At 41.9% G+C, this 14,764-nt stretch overlaps 1 protein-coding gene across 1 annotated transcript; it reads right to left on the bottom strand.

Annotated features, from left to right (window-relative positions):
• Positions 1 to 11,850: 11,850 nt before the first annotated feature.
• On the bottom strand, positions 11,851 to 14,741 carry hspe1 (heat shock 10 protein 1). The gene is made up of 4 exons (XM_078228646.1): positions 14,368 to 14,741; positions 13,305 to 13,469; positions 12,122 to 12,211; positions 11,851 to 12,021 (listed from the first exon to the last, which is right to left on the bottom strand). Exons 1-4 carry the CDS (start codon positions 14,368 to 14,370, stop codon positions 11,971 to 11,973), a joined length of 309 nt encoding a protein of 102 aa, XP_078084772.1. The 5' UTR covers positions 14,371 to 14,741; the 3' UTR covers positions 11,851 to 11,970.
• Between the last annotated feature and the right edge of the window lie 23 nt (positions 14,742 to 14,764).

The raw sequence follows: 14,764 nt of genomic DNA, 5'->3' as shown, positions 1-14,764 counted from the left end.
AAGAAAAATCTGGACTTCTCTGGAAACGAAGCTTTGCGGGTGCGTGCAACAAAGCCCAGAAAGCAATGATCCAGATCACAGTCAAACAGCCAAACTACTGAAGCAGCAAAAGATCCAACTTTTAGGGCAAGCATGGAGTCAACATTGCTACTCACAGAACCTTTCCAAAGCACTGAAGATTCGCAATAGGCTCTACAGAACAGCTTCAGATTGCGACAACCAATATGGGAGGAGTGCACTGTCTGTCGCTAGTTCCTTTAATCCATAGGTCCCGACATGCAATTAAATTATTTTTCCAACTAACTATATGACCAACCATATGCTTTACTCACAAATCTCAGAACGACCACTTAAATGCCCTGGTTTCTTTGATAAACAATAAAATAATTAGTTTATTAAAAAACTAGACTTGTTAAGTAGAAAAGCAAAGCTTATTAACATATGGTATGAAATATGAACACAGTAAGAAGTCTCACAACACCAGGTTAAAGTCCAACAGGTTTATTTGGTAGTCCAAGCCACTAGCTTTCGGAGCGCTGCTCCTTCATCAGGTAAGTGGGTGTTCTGTTCACAAACAAGGCATATAAAGACACAAACTCAATTTACAAACTAATGGTTGGAATGCAAGTCTTTACAGGTAATCAAGTCTTAAAGGTACAATGTGTATTGTCTCCAGCCAGGACAGTTAGTGAGATTTTGCAAGCCCAGGCAAGTCGTGGGGGTTACAGATAGTGTGATATGAACCCAAGATCCTGGTTGAGGCCGTCCTCATGTGTGCGGAACTTGGCTATCAGTTTCTGCTCAGCGACTCTGCGTTGTCATGTGTCGTGAAGACCGCCATGGAGAACGCTTACCCGAAGATCAGAGGCCGAATGCCCGTGACCGCTGAAGTGTTCCCCAACAGGAAGAGAACACTCTTGCCTGGTGATTGTCGAGCGGTGTTCATTCATCCGTTGTCGTAGCCTCTGCATGGTCTCCCCAATGTACCATGCCTCAAGACATCCTTTCCTGCAGCGTATCAGGTAGACAATGTTGGCCGAGTTGCAAGTGTATGTACCGTGTACCTGGTGGATGGTGTTCTCACGTGAAATGATGGCATCCGTGTCGATGATCTGGCACGTCTTGCAGAGGTTGTTGTGGCAGGGTTGTGTAGTGTCGTGGTCACTGTTCTCCTGAAGGCTGGGTAGTTTGCAAACTACTATCTGTAACCCCCACGACTTGCCTGGGCTTGCAAAATCTCACTAACTCTCCTGGCTGGAGACAATACACATCTCTTTAACCTGTGCTTAACCCTCTCTCCACTCACGTTGTCTGTACCTTTAAGAGTTGATTACCTGTAAAGACTCGCATTCCAACCATTATTTTGTAAATTGAGTTTGTGTCTTTATATGCCCTGTTTGTGAACAGAACTCCCACTTACCTGACGAAGGAGCAGCGCTCCGAAAGCTGGTGGCTTGTACTACCAAATAAACCTGTTGGACTTTAACCTGATGTTGTGAGACTTCTTACTGTGTTTACCCCAGTCCAACGTCGGCATCTCCACATCATGAAATATGAAAACATAGCAGTTACTTTCTCTAAATACTCTTATCTCTCACACACTCACACCAAAAAAGTAATAAAAATTGTGGAATTCTGGAAGGTTAAATTTAATGGTTCAAGGGAAAGCGATAGATAGTGGAGTCTTTGAAATAGCGTTCAGGTTATATGGTTGGTTTCTCAGCACTAGTCTGTGAAACAATCAATGACTCTTGCATTACTTTTTAGGTGGACTCGAGGAAAATTGTGGACAATCAATTTTCGAACAGAAAACAACTTAAGAGCAGCTTCAATTCACATCTGACTTTGGACTGGTGCTGGATATAAAGAGCTGTGATGAAAAAGTTGATCCTTCTTGTCTCCAAACAAAAACCCAGCTTTGAAATGCAGTTTTCCAGACATAGCCTTTCCTCCAAAGCCATATAAGCGCCATGTGACTCTTTTGTAAACAATCCACCAGGGTTCAGAGATTTCCAGCTTCTTTGAAACTGTTTAATTATCTTTTCTTGTAAAGTGCTGTCTTTTTTCAGGAATAGCAACAACCAGAGTCTTTGAGCTAACTGTGTCTTTTAAAAAACACAAATTCTTCCAAAATATTCTTAGGCCTTGAAGAAAAACCATTTTCTGCGAGTAAAACATTTATGGCACTTCCCACCGTGAAGAAATTAAATGCTACAGAATATGAATATGAATTTATAATTTGAGGAATATGCAATTCACTACAGAATGTAAAAAAATAAACAAAAATACAAAAACACATCCATACACTCATTCATCATCATTGAGTACAATGCCAGGTAGTTTGAAGCGAATAGACTGCACAGCATTATGGTGGAGGCAATCACAAAGAAGAATCTTTGTGATAAAAGACATCCCAGATGTTGTGGTGCCAGAAAATGACCCTCAGTTTGTTGATGAACTGTTCCATAACTTTGCCCAGGAATATGGTTTAGTGCATAACACTAGTTCACCTCGTTATCCTCAGTCTAACAATGAAACAGGACCCACCTTAATTACAGAAGCTCACAGCTAAAACACAGGTTCTCACCATTGGAACTATTGACGGGAAGATGGCTGTGAACACAGCTTCCAGCTCTGCAAAAAATACTACACCCTAACATTACCTCAGATTTAGGAAAATGTGAGGAGCAATGAAGAGACAGTCAAGCTTCTAATTTCAAATTCAGGCTTCAGCCCAGGGAGAGAGTTTGGATACAAGTTCAGCAGAAAGAAGACATTGTGAAAGAAGGAGGCCCACAACAGAGATCTTATAGAATTGAGATGGACCAAAGAGCCTTGACATAATTGGGAAGAAAACCAATGGAACCTTGGACATATTATTTAGATCCAGGTGGAGACAAGGAATCAGAAACAAGTAGAAACTCTACAACCAGCCAGATGGCTCCAGGGTCCCGGGTTCGATTCCCGGCTCGGGTCACTGTCTGTGTGGAGTTTGCACATTCTCCTCGTGTCTGCGTGGGTTTCCTCCGGGTGCTCCGGTTTCCTCCCATAGTCCAAAGATGTGTGGGTTAGGTTGATTGGCTAGGTTAAAAAAAAAAATTGCCCCTGGGATGCGTAGGTTAGAGGGATTAGCGGGTAAAATATGTGGGGGTAGGGCCTGGGTGGGATTGTGGTCGGTGCAGACTCGATGGGCTGAATGGCCTCCTTCTACACTGTAGGGTTTCTATGATTTCTATGATTACTATTGAATGACACGAGTGCAGTTCATCCTCAACCTCAAAATGAAATCAGGGCCAGAGCAGGGTGACTAACCACAGAGACTAATCATTGATCGTGCAACGTCATGTAGTTAAGTGACTGAGATGTGGTGGGAAGCAGAATTACAAGCTTGCGTGGAGTACTGAGATGGAGATTGATCTGTAAATAAACAAGCATGTTTTTAACAAATAACATTCTAATATACTTACTGGAACAGGCAAACCCTAAGGAAATCCATCTAGACCCTGAACTCCAGACTACCAAAGAGGTCACTCAACTCAGTTCACCGAGTCTATACTGGCTCTTTTGAAAAGCAATCCAGCTAATGCCAGTCACCCACTTTTTGGGCGGCACGGTAGCACAGTGGTTAGCACTGCTGCTTCACAGCTCCAGGGACCTGGGTTCGATTCCCGGCTTGGGTCACTGTCTGTGTGGAGTTTGCACATTCTCCTCGTGTCTGCGTGGGTTTCCTCCGGGTGCTCCGGTTTCCTCCCACAGTCCAAAGATGTGCGGGTTAGGTTGATTGGCCATGTTAAAATTGCCCCTTAATGTCCTGAGATGTGTAGGTTAGAGGGATTAGTGGGTGAAATATGTAGGGATATGGGAGTAGGGTCTGGGTGGGATTGTGGTTGGTGCAGACTTGATGGGCCGAATGGCCTATTTCTGTATTGTAGGGTTTCTATGATTTACCCATACCCCTGCAAGATTTTTTTTCTCACAGTATTGATCCAATTCCTATTGAAACCTGAAGCTGAATCTATATACCCCATTCCATCAGGCAGTGCATTCCAAATCCTAACTACTCCGCACAAAATATGTTTTTTTTCAGATTTCGCCTGTTTCTTTCGCCAATCATTTTTAAATCTGTGTCTTCTGATTCTTGGCCCTTCAGCCACTGGAAACAATTTCACATTATTTATTCTATCTAAAGCCTTTATGATTTTAGACACTTCTATAAAATCTCTTTAGCTCGTCTGCTAGAGAATAATGCTTCTCCAGTGCATTCACGTGATTAAAATCCTTGAAACCATTCCAGTAAATCTCTTTCGTAACCTTTTCATAGTTGTTTCGTAACCTTTTCAAAGTTGTTGTGCTGCCTAAAGTGTGGTATCCAGATTTAGGCACAATATTCCAGATTATTGCTTTATAGAAATTTGGTGTAACTTCCTAATTTTTGTATTCTATGCCTCAAATTATAAATTCATAAGCTTTACCAACTGCATTGTTGATGCAGTGCATGAACACCCCGAGGTCTCTCTTCGCCCAATTTCTTTAAAATGATGCCTTTTAACATATATGCCTTTTAAAAATCCTCATTCTTCATAGCAAAATACTTTCTTGCATTGAATTCTATCTGATATGTGTCCACCTTTCAGCAGCTTTTCTCTTTAACTATATTAATGGGTGGAATTTTCCCTTTCTCGTGCAGAGGGTAGCAGCGGGTGGTTAAAGCAGCGTTGAAGCTGCTGGCCCCAATGGTGGCTTTTTCTGCTGTATTGCTTGGAGCATAGTTAAAAAAAATTGAAGGGGCAGATCTGTCTTAAAATATCGGTGTGCCATTTTTAAAGACCACCCCGATACGCGTATGTTAGAATGGAATCCCCCCACAACCCCTAGCCAGCATTGCCCATTGCTTGGGCACTGCATGTGTACTGCCCAATCATGACCCTCTGCCGCCTGTGAAATGCACTTACTGAGCTCCTCTGAGCCGATCTGCCCGCCAGGTGCACGCCGTGGGAACCCAGTTGTAATTCATGCTGGTGTGCTCTCACGTGATCTAAATTGATTATCTAATGGGGAGGGATGGGTGGTCAGGCATGCAGGCCTGACAATGATGTTCAAATTTAATATAAAGGGTTCCCAATGTTGAATGCCGGGATCCCTGTTTTGTCACAGGTAGCGAGGGGTAAGCGGGGAGTGGGGGCGGGGGGTGCAGGGACAATCATGGCAAGACTTCCCACTGACATAAAACCTGATTTGGGCCTTTTGTGAGATTTTTCCACTCCTGTCACCAAACACACCCACAGGTGTGGAAAATCCTGGCCACTCTTTTCACTGTTGACAACATTTTCAAGTGTTGCTTACCTGCCAATTTTGAAACTGTGCCCTGTACCCTCAAATCCAAGTCAGTGATGTGCATCAAAAATTTGAGTAATCATACTACTGAGCTCGGAAATGGCCTGGAAGGATCCAAGGGGTAAACAATCTAGCTATAGTCAAAATCTTTCCTGACATTTAAATGATCAAATGAAAGCTATAGAATACCAGATTAGAAATTGAATAAAGATCCACCTACATTTGTCAGTACAAATGCCTGACTCTTGCTCTTCAGATCTGGAATCATAGCTAATCTGCATAGTAATTCAGATAGAGTCAGCTCAAGGATTTAAGTGTTATCTGATCACCAAGGCCAGGAAGAAATCTCTTTTTGATTTATCAGAAATATTTTACATATCACTCTGAGCACAACTCAGTTACTATCTTATATTGTAAGGCCAATGCCACTTAAATAAATCAAACATGCAATTGAGTAATCCCAAAATGGAGGTACTCGATTACAACACTGGGTGACAAAAATATTCCTTTATCCAGTATGAACAGTCTTCATCTTGATGAGAACAGGAGTTCACCTTCCTTCACTCTCACAACTCCCACACCCCTCATGCCTTCCTCATCACTGGCCAAAATAAAATTCTTCACAAGTGAACAATATCAGTCTCAGAATATTGGGAATAAGAATACTGCATGTATGTGTATGGCAATTTGGACACTGAAATTATGAGTTAAAAGATTTTTAATTCTTTCTGACTTTCTTAAGATTCACTTTTTCAGAGCTGGCAAATAGAAAGTTTTTTGTAATATGTTATCATATTTGAAAATTTTTGGCATAAATTGATATTTTTAGTTCACATTTTTCCAGACGATTACTGCAAAGTTTTCCACACTCTCTTTTAAAAGATGAATTTATATACAAAGCTTTTTCGAAACCAATGTAGAGCTCAGTTGGCTGGATAGCTGGTTAGTGACACAGAGCAATGCCAAGAGCGTGGGTTCAATTCCCATACTGTCATGAGGTTATTAATGAATGCCTGCCTTCCCAACCTTGCCTTTTGTCTGAGGTGTGGTGATCCTCAGGTTAAATCACCACTAATCAGCTCTACCCCTCAAAGGGGAAAGCAGCCTATGGTGACTTCACCGTTTTTATGGCCCAAAGAAAAGCTTACAAAAGGTAAGTAATGTTAGAGATCTAAAAGAGTATACGGCTAATAGGAAGGATCTTAAGAAGGAAATTAGGAAAGCCAGAAGGGGTCATGAGAAGGCCTTGGCAGGCAGGATTAAGGAAAACCCCAAGACATTCTACAAGTATGTGAAGAGCAAGAGGATAAGACATGAAAGAATAGGACCTTTCAAGTGTGACGGTGGGAAAGTTTGTATGGAACCGGAAGAAATAGCAGAGGTACTTAATGAATACTTTACTTCAGTATTCACTGTGGAAAAGGATCTTGGTGGTTGTAGTGCAGACTTGCAGCGGACTGAAAAGCTTGAGCGTGTAGATATTAAGAAAGAGGATGTGTTGGAGCTTTTGAAAAGCATCAAGTTAGATAAGTCGCCAGGAGCGGATGAGACGTACCCCAGGCTACTGTGGGAGGTGAGGGAGGAGATTGCTGAGCCTCTGGCGATTATCTTTGCATCATCAATGGAGACGGGAGAGGTTCCGGAGGATTGCGGATGTTGTTCCTTTATTCAAGAAAGGGAGTAGAGATAGCCCTGGAAATTATAGACCAGTGAGTCTAACCTCAATGGTTGGTAAGTTGATGGAGAAGATCCTGAGAGGCAGGATTTATGAACATTTGGAGAGGTATAATATGATTAAGAATAGCCAGCATGGCTTTGTCAAAGGCAGATCATGCCTTACGAGCCTGATTGAATTTTTTGAGGACGTGACTAAACACATTGATGAAGGAAGAGCAGTAGATGTAGTATATATGGACTTCAGCAAGGCATTTGATAAGGTGCCCCATGCAAGGCTTATTGAGAAAGTGAGGGGGCATGGGATCCAAGGGGACATTGCTTTGTGGCTCCAGAATTGGCTTGCCCACAGAAGGCAAAGAGTGGTTATAGATGGGTCATATTCTGCATGGAGGTCAGTCACCAGTGGAGTGCCCCAGGGATCTGTTCTGGGACCCTTAATCTTTGTGATTTTTATAAATGACCTGGATGGGGAAGTGGAGGGATGGGTTGGTAAGTTTGCTGATGACACAAAGGTTGGAGGTGTTGTGGATAGTGTGGAGGGATGTCAGAAGTTGCGAGACATTGATAGGATGTAAGACTGGGCAGAGAAGTGGCAGATGGGGTTCAACCCAGATAAGTGTGAAGTGATTCATTTTGGCAGGTCAAATAGGATGGCGGAATATAATATTAATGGTAGGACTCTTGGCAGAGTGGAAGATCAGAAGGATCTTGGGGTCCGAGTTCAAAGCTCAAAGCAGCTGTGCAGGTTGAGGCTGTGGTTAAGAAGGCGTATGGTGTACTGGCCTTCATCAATCGAGGAATTGAGTTTAGGAGTCATGAGATAATGTTGCAGCTATATAAGACCCTGGTCAGACCACACTTGGAGTACTGTGCTCAGTTCTGGTCACCTCATTACAGGAAGGATGTGGAAGCCATAGAAAGCAGAGGAGATTTACAAGGATGTTGCCTGGGTTGGGGAGCATGCCTTATGAGGATAGGTTGAGTGAGCTCAGCCTTTTCTCCTTGGAGAGACGAAGGATGAGGGGTGACCTGATAGAGGTGTACAAGATGTTGAGAGGTATTGTTCGAGTGGACAGTCAGAGGCTTTTTCCTAGGGCTGAAATGGTTGCCACAAGAGGACACAGGTTTAAGGTGCTGGGGAGTAGGTAGAGGAGATGTCAGGGGTAAGTTTTTCACTCAGAGGGTGGTGGGTGCGTGGAATGGGCTGCCAGCAACGGTGGTGGAGGTGGATTCGATAGGGTCTTTTAAGAGACTTTTAGATAAATACATGGAACTTAGTAAGATAGAGGATTATAGGTAAGCCTAGTATTCGCTAAGGTAGGGACATGTTCGGCACAACTTTGTGGGCTGAAGGGCCTGTATTGTGCTGTAGTTTTTCTATGTTTCTAAGTGGTATTATTGGTACTTTAGAGTCCATTCCTCATCAAATCCATCAGTGGCCTGCACTCTCAGTGCACTTGAACTAATACTTTCACTTTGCTTTGTGTTGGAGTCTCCCAAGATACTTCTGGTGTGAAAGGAGAGTAGGAAGCAGCCCCATCACGATGCCACAAGCACCAGCACAGTAATGTGCACTTCAGAAGAATCAAATAAGGGAGTTAACTGAACCAAACTTACATGTGAGCTGCCTCATTCTGTCTTAAGCCCAATTGGACAGATTCAAGGAACAAGAAATTGCATTTCTCCACCACCTTTCATGACCTCAGAATGTATCAGAGCATTTTACAATCGATTTGAAATGCAGTCACCTTTGCAATTTTGGAAACACCAATTTGAAGACCGAAATGTCCCACAAACAGCAATATAATGATCAGGTAATGTTTTAATGATGTTGATTGAGAGATAAATACAGGCCAGGAGACCAGACATAATGCACCAGCTCTTCTGGTGGTAGGGATAAGGGGGTCGGGCCTGGGGTCGGTGCAGACTCAATGGGCCAAATGGCCTCTTTCTGCACTGTAGGGTTTCTATGATTCTTCAAAATGGTGCCATGGATCTTTCACTTTCTCTGAAAGATGGAGCCTTGGTTTGACTCAGTCTCAGTTGAAAGACAGCCACTGTGGCAGTGGAGTTCTCCTTCAGTACTACACTAAAATGTTGGTCGAGACTCTGGCTTAAGTCTCCCGAGTGGGACAAACCCACAGCCTTCTACCTCAGGAGTGAGTTTTCTATCACCAAACCACAGATAACATGCTCAAGTATGAAACTGTGAGAGAGATGGACGACTTTGAAATGGTCAGAGATAAAGCAGTAATTTGCAGAGGAATGAAAATTTTTTTTTGAGCGGGTTAAGACAGCAGGTTTCGAAGGGCAGGCAACAGCATCTGCAGAGTGAACTATTTACAATATTGGCTAGGACGTAGGCCAGAAAGGGACATTATGGGATCTGCAGTTTAGCCAGAATAGTTAAGGGAGCAAGATGAACTCAAAAACAGCAAAAGATAGGAAAGAAACTGGAGGAAGATTCTTATTCAGACCAAGGGCAGGAATAACCTTAACTTGGTGGACAAGGGGAGGGATATGCCTGAAGCAGTTGAACAGATGGTCGCAAACTTAGTGACAAAGTCCAGGAGTACCCCACAATTGTTGTCCATCTCAGTTCATTTGCTCTCTCCTCGGAGCTCACTGCCCTTTTATTTACCCTAAATCTATGTAAAATTCTCCAAGCCATATTGATGGCTGCCCCTTCATCTTGCCGTCTCACATGGTCTTGCTAATCCTATTGCATCAATTACAGATCAGGCCAGATCTGATCATGTTCTTCCCCATCTACACCCCAAATCTTCTGTATCCATCCCTTGGAAAACTATTCCCCAAGTAAACAGCAATTTCAAAATCCCAACTATTTAGCCTTTGGTCCTGCATTCACCACTTTTCTCCAGCTACTGGTTTACTCAATTGCACCATCATCTCCACCTTTGTTGTTGCAGTTTTAATAAAACCATTACTCTCTCACACTGGTGATTCACCCAGTAAAACCCTCATCTCCACTCCCTTCAGTCCAAGGGTTTGGTTTAGTCATCCATAGTTAAGATTCAGCTACATCACTGTGGATCTTGCTGAGTCACATTTATGGTAGATTTTCTTCTCTAAAAGGAAATTAATGAACTAGATTTTTTTTTTACAATTGATAAGTTTCATGGTCACCATTACTGTTATTAGTTTTCAATTCCAGATTTTAATAACTCAGTGATGACATGTAGCTCTACCTCACCATCATCTCTCTTAACCCTTCCACTATTGCTAAATTATCAGATACTGGATGATTATACATTTGTTCCAAATATTTAAGACTGACAGCATTCTGTTTGATCCCCAGTATCATGCCCCAAGGATTCCAACCCTTTCCCCTGGCTAAAGTCTTGTGATTACATTCCAATCTTGATCCCCAGCTGAACTTCCAACCTCATATCTGTGCCAACATTAAGGCTGCTATGTTCACCTCTAATATTGCTTGAAACTGCCCTTCTCAGCTCATCTGTTGATGAAATTCATCAATAACACCTTTGTTAGTTCTCAATTTGACTATTCCAGTGTAATCCTGGCTGGTCTTTCACAATCTAAAAGTAAACTTGTCACCCAAAAACTCTGCCCACCATGTCTTAACATGCTGCAAGCCCTATCCCTCTTACTCACATTTGCTCCTAGTCAAACAATGTCTTGACATCAAAATATTCATCCTTATTTTTAAATGCTTTCTTGGCCTTGCATCTCTATCTCTAACCTTCTCCAGCCACACAACCAAAACATCTACACTCCTCAAATTCTGGCCTTTTCTATATTCCCAATTATTTTGTTCCACAATTGGTGGCTGTTTTCAGTTGCCATGGTCCAAAGCTCTCGAATTCCAACAACTCTCCACCTTACTTTCCTCCTTTAAGACACTCTTCTAAATCTGCCTCTTTGATCAAGCATCTGACCTAATATCCTCTTATGTGGCTCAGTTTACTTTGTTTTATAATGCTCCTGCAAAGCACCTTAGAATGTTTGATTAAGTTAAAAGGTGATATGTAAATATTTGTTGTTGTTTGAGCCTGGGTGGAAAGTGCAGGTGAGGTTTTAAGAAGATGACTGACAAGGAAGAAGCAATTGGGTATCTTGGTATTTCTGGATGATCCTGGAGTATAGAGCAATTCCCAAGAATGCTTGATGTGATTGTCAACCCTAGCAATGAATGGCTAAAGCAGTTGTCCACCATATACACTAATCTGCACTTCTTGAACTTAAGGAAACAAAGATGGACGCAATACAAGAAGGACAACAAGCACAAGTACAACAAGAGGCAGGTAAGGGGGTGATTGTATAGACCAACAGATGAATTATCTGACAAATGGAGGGCCAATAGACAGTTGAAAGTGGCATCTTAAGCAAATTAGAACAGTTTCTTCCAGGGCAGCCATTGGAAGGAAATGAGGATGGAAGGAGGCTGGTAGTGGTTGAGGGACACAAGCAAGCAATCAGATGCTCTTGTCCTCGATTCAAAAAGAGAAAATAGTATAAATGAGGTGATAATGCTAAGGACGGTTTGAAATAGCCTAGCAAGTTACTCAGTTTCAAGGGCAACTAGGGATGGGCAATTAATGCTGGCCAACCAGCCACACCCATGTTCCATGAATTAATTAAAAAATTAGTGTCTCTCCTACTTGTAGTCGTCACAGTAGCCATTTTGGTATCATTGTCCTACAACACTTGCCAAATAAAAACTTTAATTTTAAAAAGCGATGAGTCCACCAATTTAGATTCACAAGTTTCGCATCTAATTTTGCAGACGGTTCAAGTGAACCAAATATATATTTAATCATGTATAATGTTGTAAGCAGTTGCAGTTCACAGAACACATGGGTTTAACATGGAATTTATTGTACCAAAGTTCAAAAAATGGTATTTACAGGCTGAAACAAAAAGACAGGTACTTCATGGAATGGTCAGTTTCTTAAAACTGAGAGCAACATCCAGAATTTATGCTGTATATTTTCCAAGAATATCTCCATCTCTAAACAAGTAGTAATCCTGAAGAAGAGAAAAAAAAATTATTAGGGGAAACAAAAAACACCCAACTATATTGAAAACTACTACACAATAAATAGCCACTAGATAATAAGATAATAACCTTATCTTCCAAGACAACTTTAGTCCCTCCATATTCTGGGAGTAGAACGGTTTCACCAACTTTTACATTAACTGGGTGGATGTCACCATTCTGAAACAAAAATGCACATGAACCAAATATGAAAATGTTCTTTAATGCTTGCAATCAATGCTCTTTTGTAACATCACTCCTAAATTGTTAAAAAAACTTAATATACCATTTTACAGAAATTTACTTGCTGAAAGAATTTACAGATAACTCAAAATAAATTGAGATAAAGGGAAACGTGATTTCCTTATAACTGTTCCTCCATGGGAAAATCAAAAGCAGCATGGGGACAGTGGTGAGCACTGACCCAATTGATCAAGATCCCATTGCAATCCTAGATAAGGCAGCACAGTGGCACTGTGGTTAACACTGCTGCCTCACAGCGCCAGGGATCCAGGTTCAATTCTGGCCTTGGGTCTCTGTCCATGTGGAGTTTGCATGTTCTCCGTGTGCCTGGGTTAAATGGGTAGAGGGATATAGGCCAAACGCAAGCAATTGGGACTGGCTTTGTGATAAAAAAGGACAGCATGGACAAGTTGGGCCAAAGGACCTGCTTCCATGCTGTTAACCTCCAAAATCCATCTGCTATTCATCAACCCACTGGCCCAATTGATCAAGATCCCATTGCAATCCTAGATAGAGTGACACAGTGGCATGCGCTGCTGCCTCATAGCGCCAGGGATCCAGGTTCAATTCTGGTCTCGGGTCACTGCCTGTGTGGAGTTTGCACGTTCTCCCCATGGGTTTCCTCCCACAATCCAAAGCTGTGTGGGTTAGGTTGATTGGCCATGCTAAGTGTCAGGAGGATTAGCAGGGTAAATATGTGAGGTTAAAGGGCTTGGGTGGAATTGTGGTCAGTGCAGACTCTGTGGGGTGAATGGCCTCCTTCTGCACTATTGTTTCTAGGATTCTCAGAAAAATCACCTATTGTAACATGATTGACTTTCATTATGTATCTTAGAACTCCCACAAATGTCCCTAACAAGAAGGAAAACTGATAGTCCACGTGTGCCAAAACTTTTAATTAAAAAGTGTAGGAAAAAGATAGTGTCAATGCCATCCACCAGGGAACTGGACTTGACTTAAGTGTGGAAGTATAATCCACCATGAATCACAAGAATTTAGGTGAATATGGCCACTTAACAAGGAAACTGACCTTTACTCGGTTACCAGGTCCAACCGCTACAACTGTTGCTTGAAGCACTTTTCCCTGGGATTTTTCTGGAAGCATGATGCCGCCTTTTGTTACTTTTTCTGCTGCAACCCTTTCCACCAAAACGCGATCAAAGAGGGGTAGGAATTTTTTGAACGCCTGACCTGCCTATTTAAAAAAAACAGTAACTTATTAACCGACAGGTTACAAACCATATTTGTTCATTAACATACTTTTTAAAAAGCGGTTCTGGGGTTTGCAAATAATAGTAAATAGGATTTAATGTTGGGAAATTTGGAGTTATAAAGAACTAGATAAAATTTTCATATCGTTAACTTAATTTTCACAGGCGTATATTGATTTTTAAACGTAGTAAATAATACAAGGAATGGAAGTTGCCACAATTTGAAATAATAAAGCGTGATCGAAATGTTTAAATATATTTTTAGATACCCATGTTGCGAAAATAATTCGCTTGGAGACATCAACGTGAAATTAATTTACACAAAACAAACGTCGAGGACATTCTCTGGTCTCAAAAGGGACGTTTTCTCCCAAAATCTAAAAGGCTCATTTGACCTTGCAAACCCCCCAAAAAGGTCGTTCATGAAATGTATATTGGTTATTCGCTTCCATCCGACTAGCAGTTCGTGTTACAGAGTAGCAGATATTTGTGTCAAGTTCTTCAATCAACAATACTTTTGTTACAAACGGATTGCAGATACCGACGAGCAGAAGGTGCATCAGGAGCACGTTGTTCATTCATTGCCATTGTAACTAGCGGCGTGACGAAGCACTTCCCTTTCAAGATGACAAGGGTTTTAGATTTGTAACTAGATTTTTTTTGTACTTTAGGGATGGGAAAATTTAGAGCTGCAACTGGATTTTTTTGTATTTCAATAAAAATGCATGCCGCATCCAACAATTACACTCACTTAAAATTGCGCCACTTATCGTGTCAAATAATTACAAAATAAATCATTTTGTTCACCAAGAACACCACGATAAACTGATTAATTCTTCTCGTTCAGCCCATAAAATCTGAAACGCAGAAAGGGGAGCTTACCATGCCTGCTACCGTTTGTAGAAAGTGCTAGAAACAATGCGAGCCTCCTGCAGCAGCCTCTCCACGTGAGCAAATACCTTCGAACCCGGAGACGTGACCTCGAGCGTCAGGAGAATGTTACATTGGGAAAAGTCTCAATCCTGCAGCTTTACAAACTCTCAAACACCCGCTCCTGCGACAGCTGCATTTTATAGCCACAGGGCTTGGGGGGAGGTTTAAAATGCAATTTTAGGGAAGAAATGCAAAAAAATAAAATTATTGCACAAGGGCAGCGTGCACTTTGAACCCGCCTACGTCGAACGTCTGGAAGTTTCTGGAACTCGAACCCCAGAAGCTGTATAAAGAGCCTAATCCCGGGCTGCAGCTTGTCGGCGAATGGGCTACATTGCATTGCTGC

Source organism: Mustelus asterias, chromosome 14 (assembly GCF_964213995.1).
Source record: "Mustelus asterias chromosome 14, sMusAst1.hap1.1, whole genome shotgun sequence".
In the NCBI taxonomy this organism is placed as follows: Eukaryota; Metazoa; Chordata; class Chondrichthyes; order Carcharhiniformes; family Triakidae; genus Mustelus; species Mustelus asterias.
This window is presented reverse-complemented; position numbering and strand designations above follow the sequence as displayed.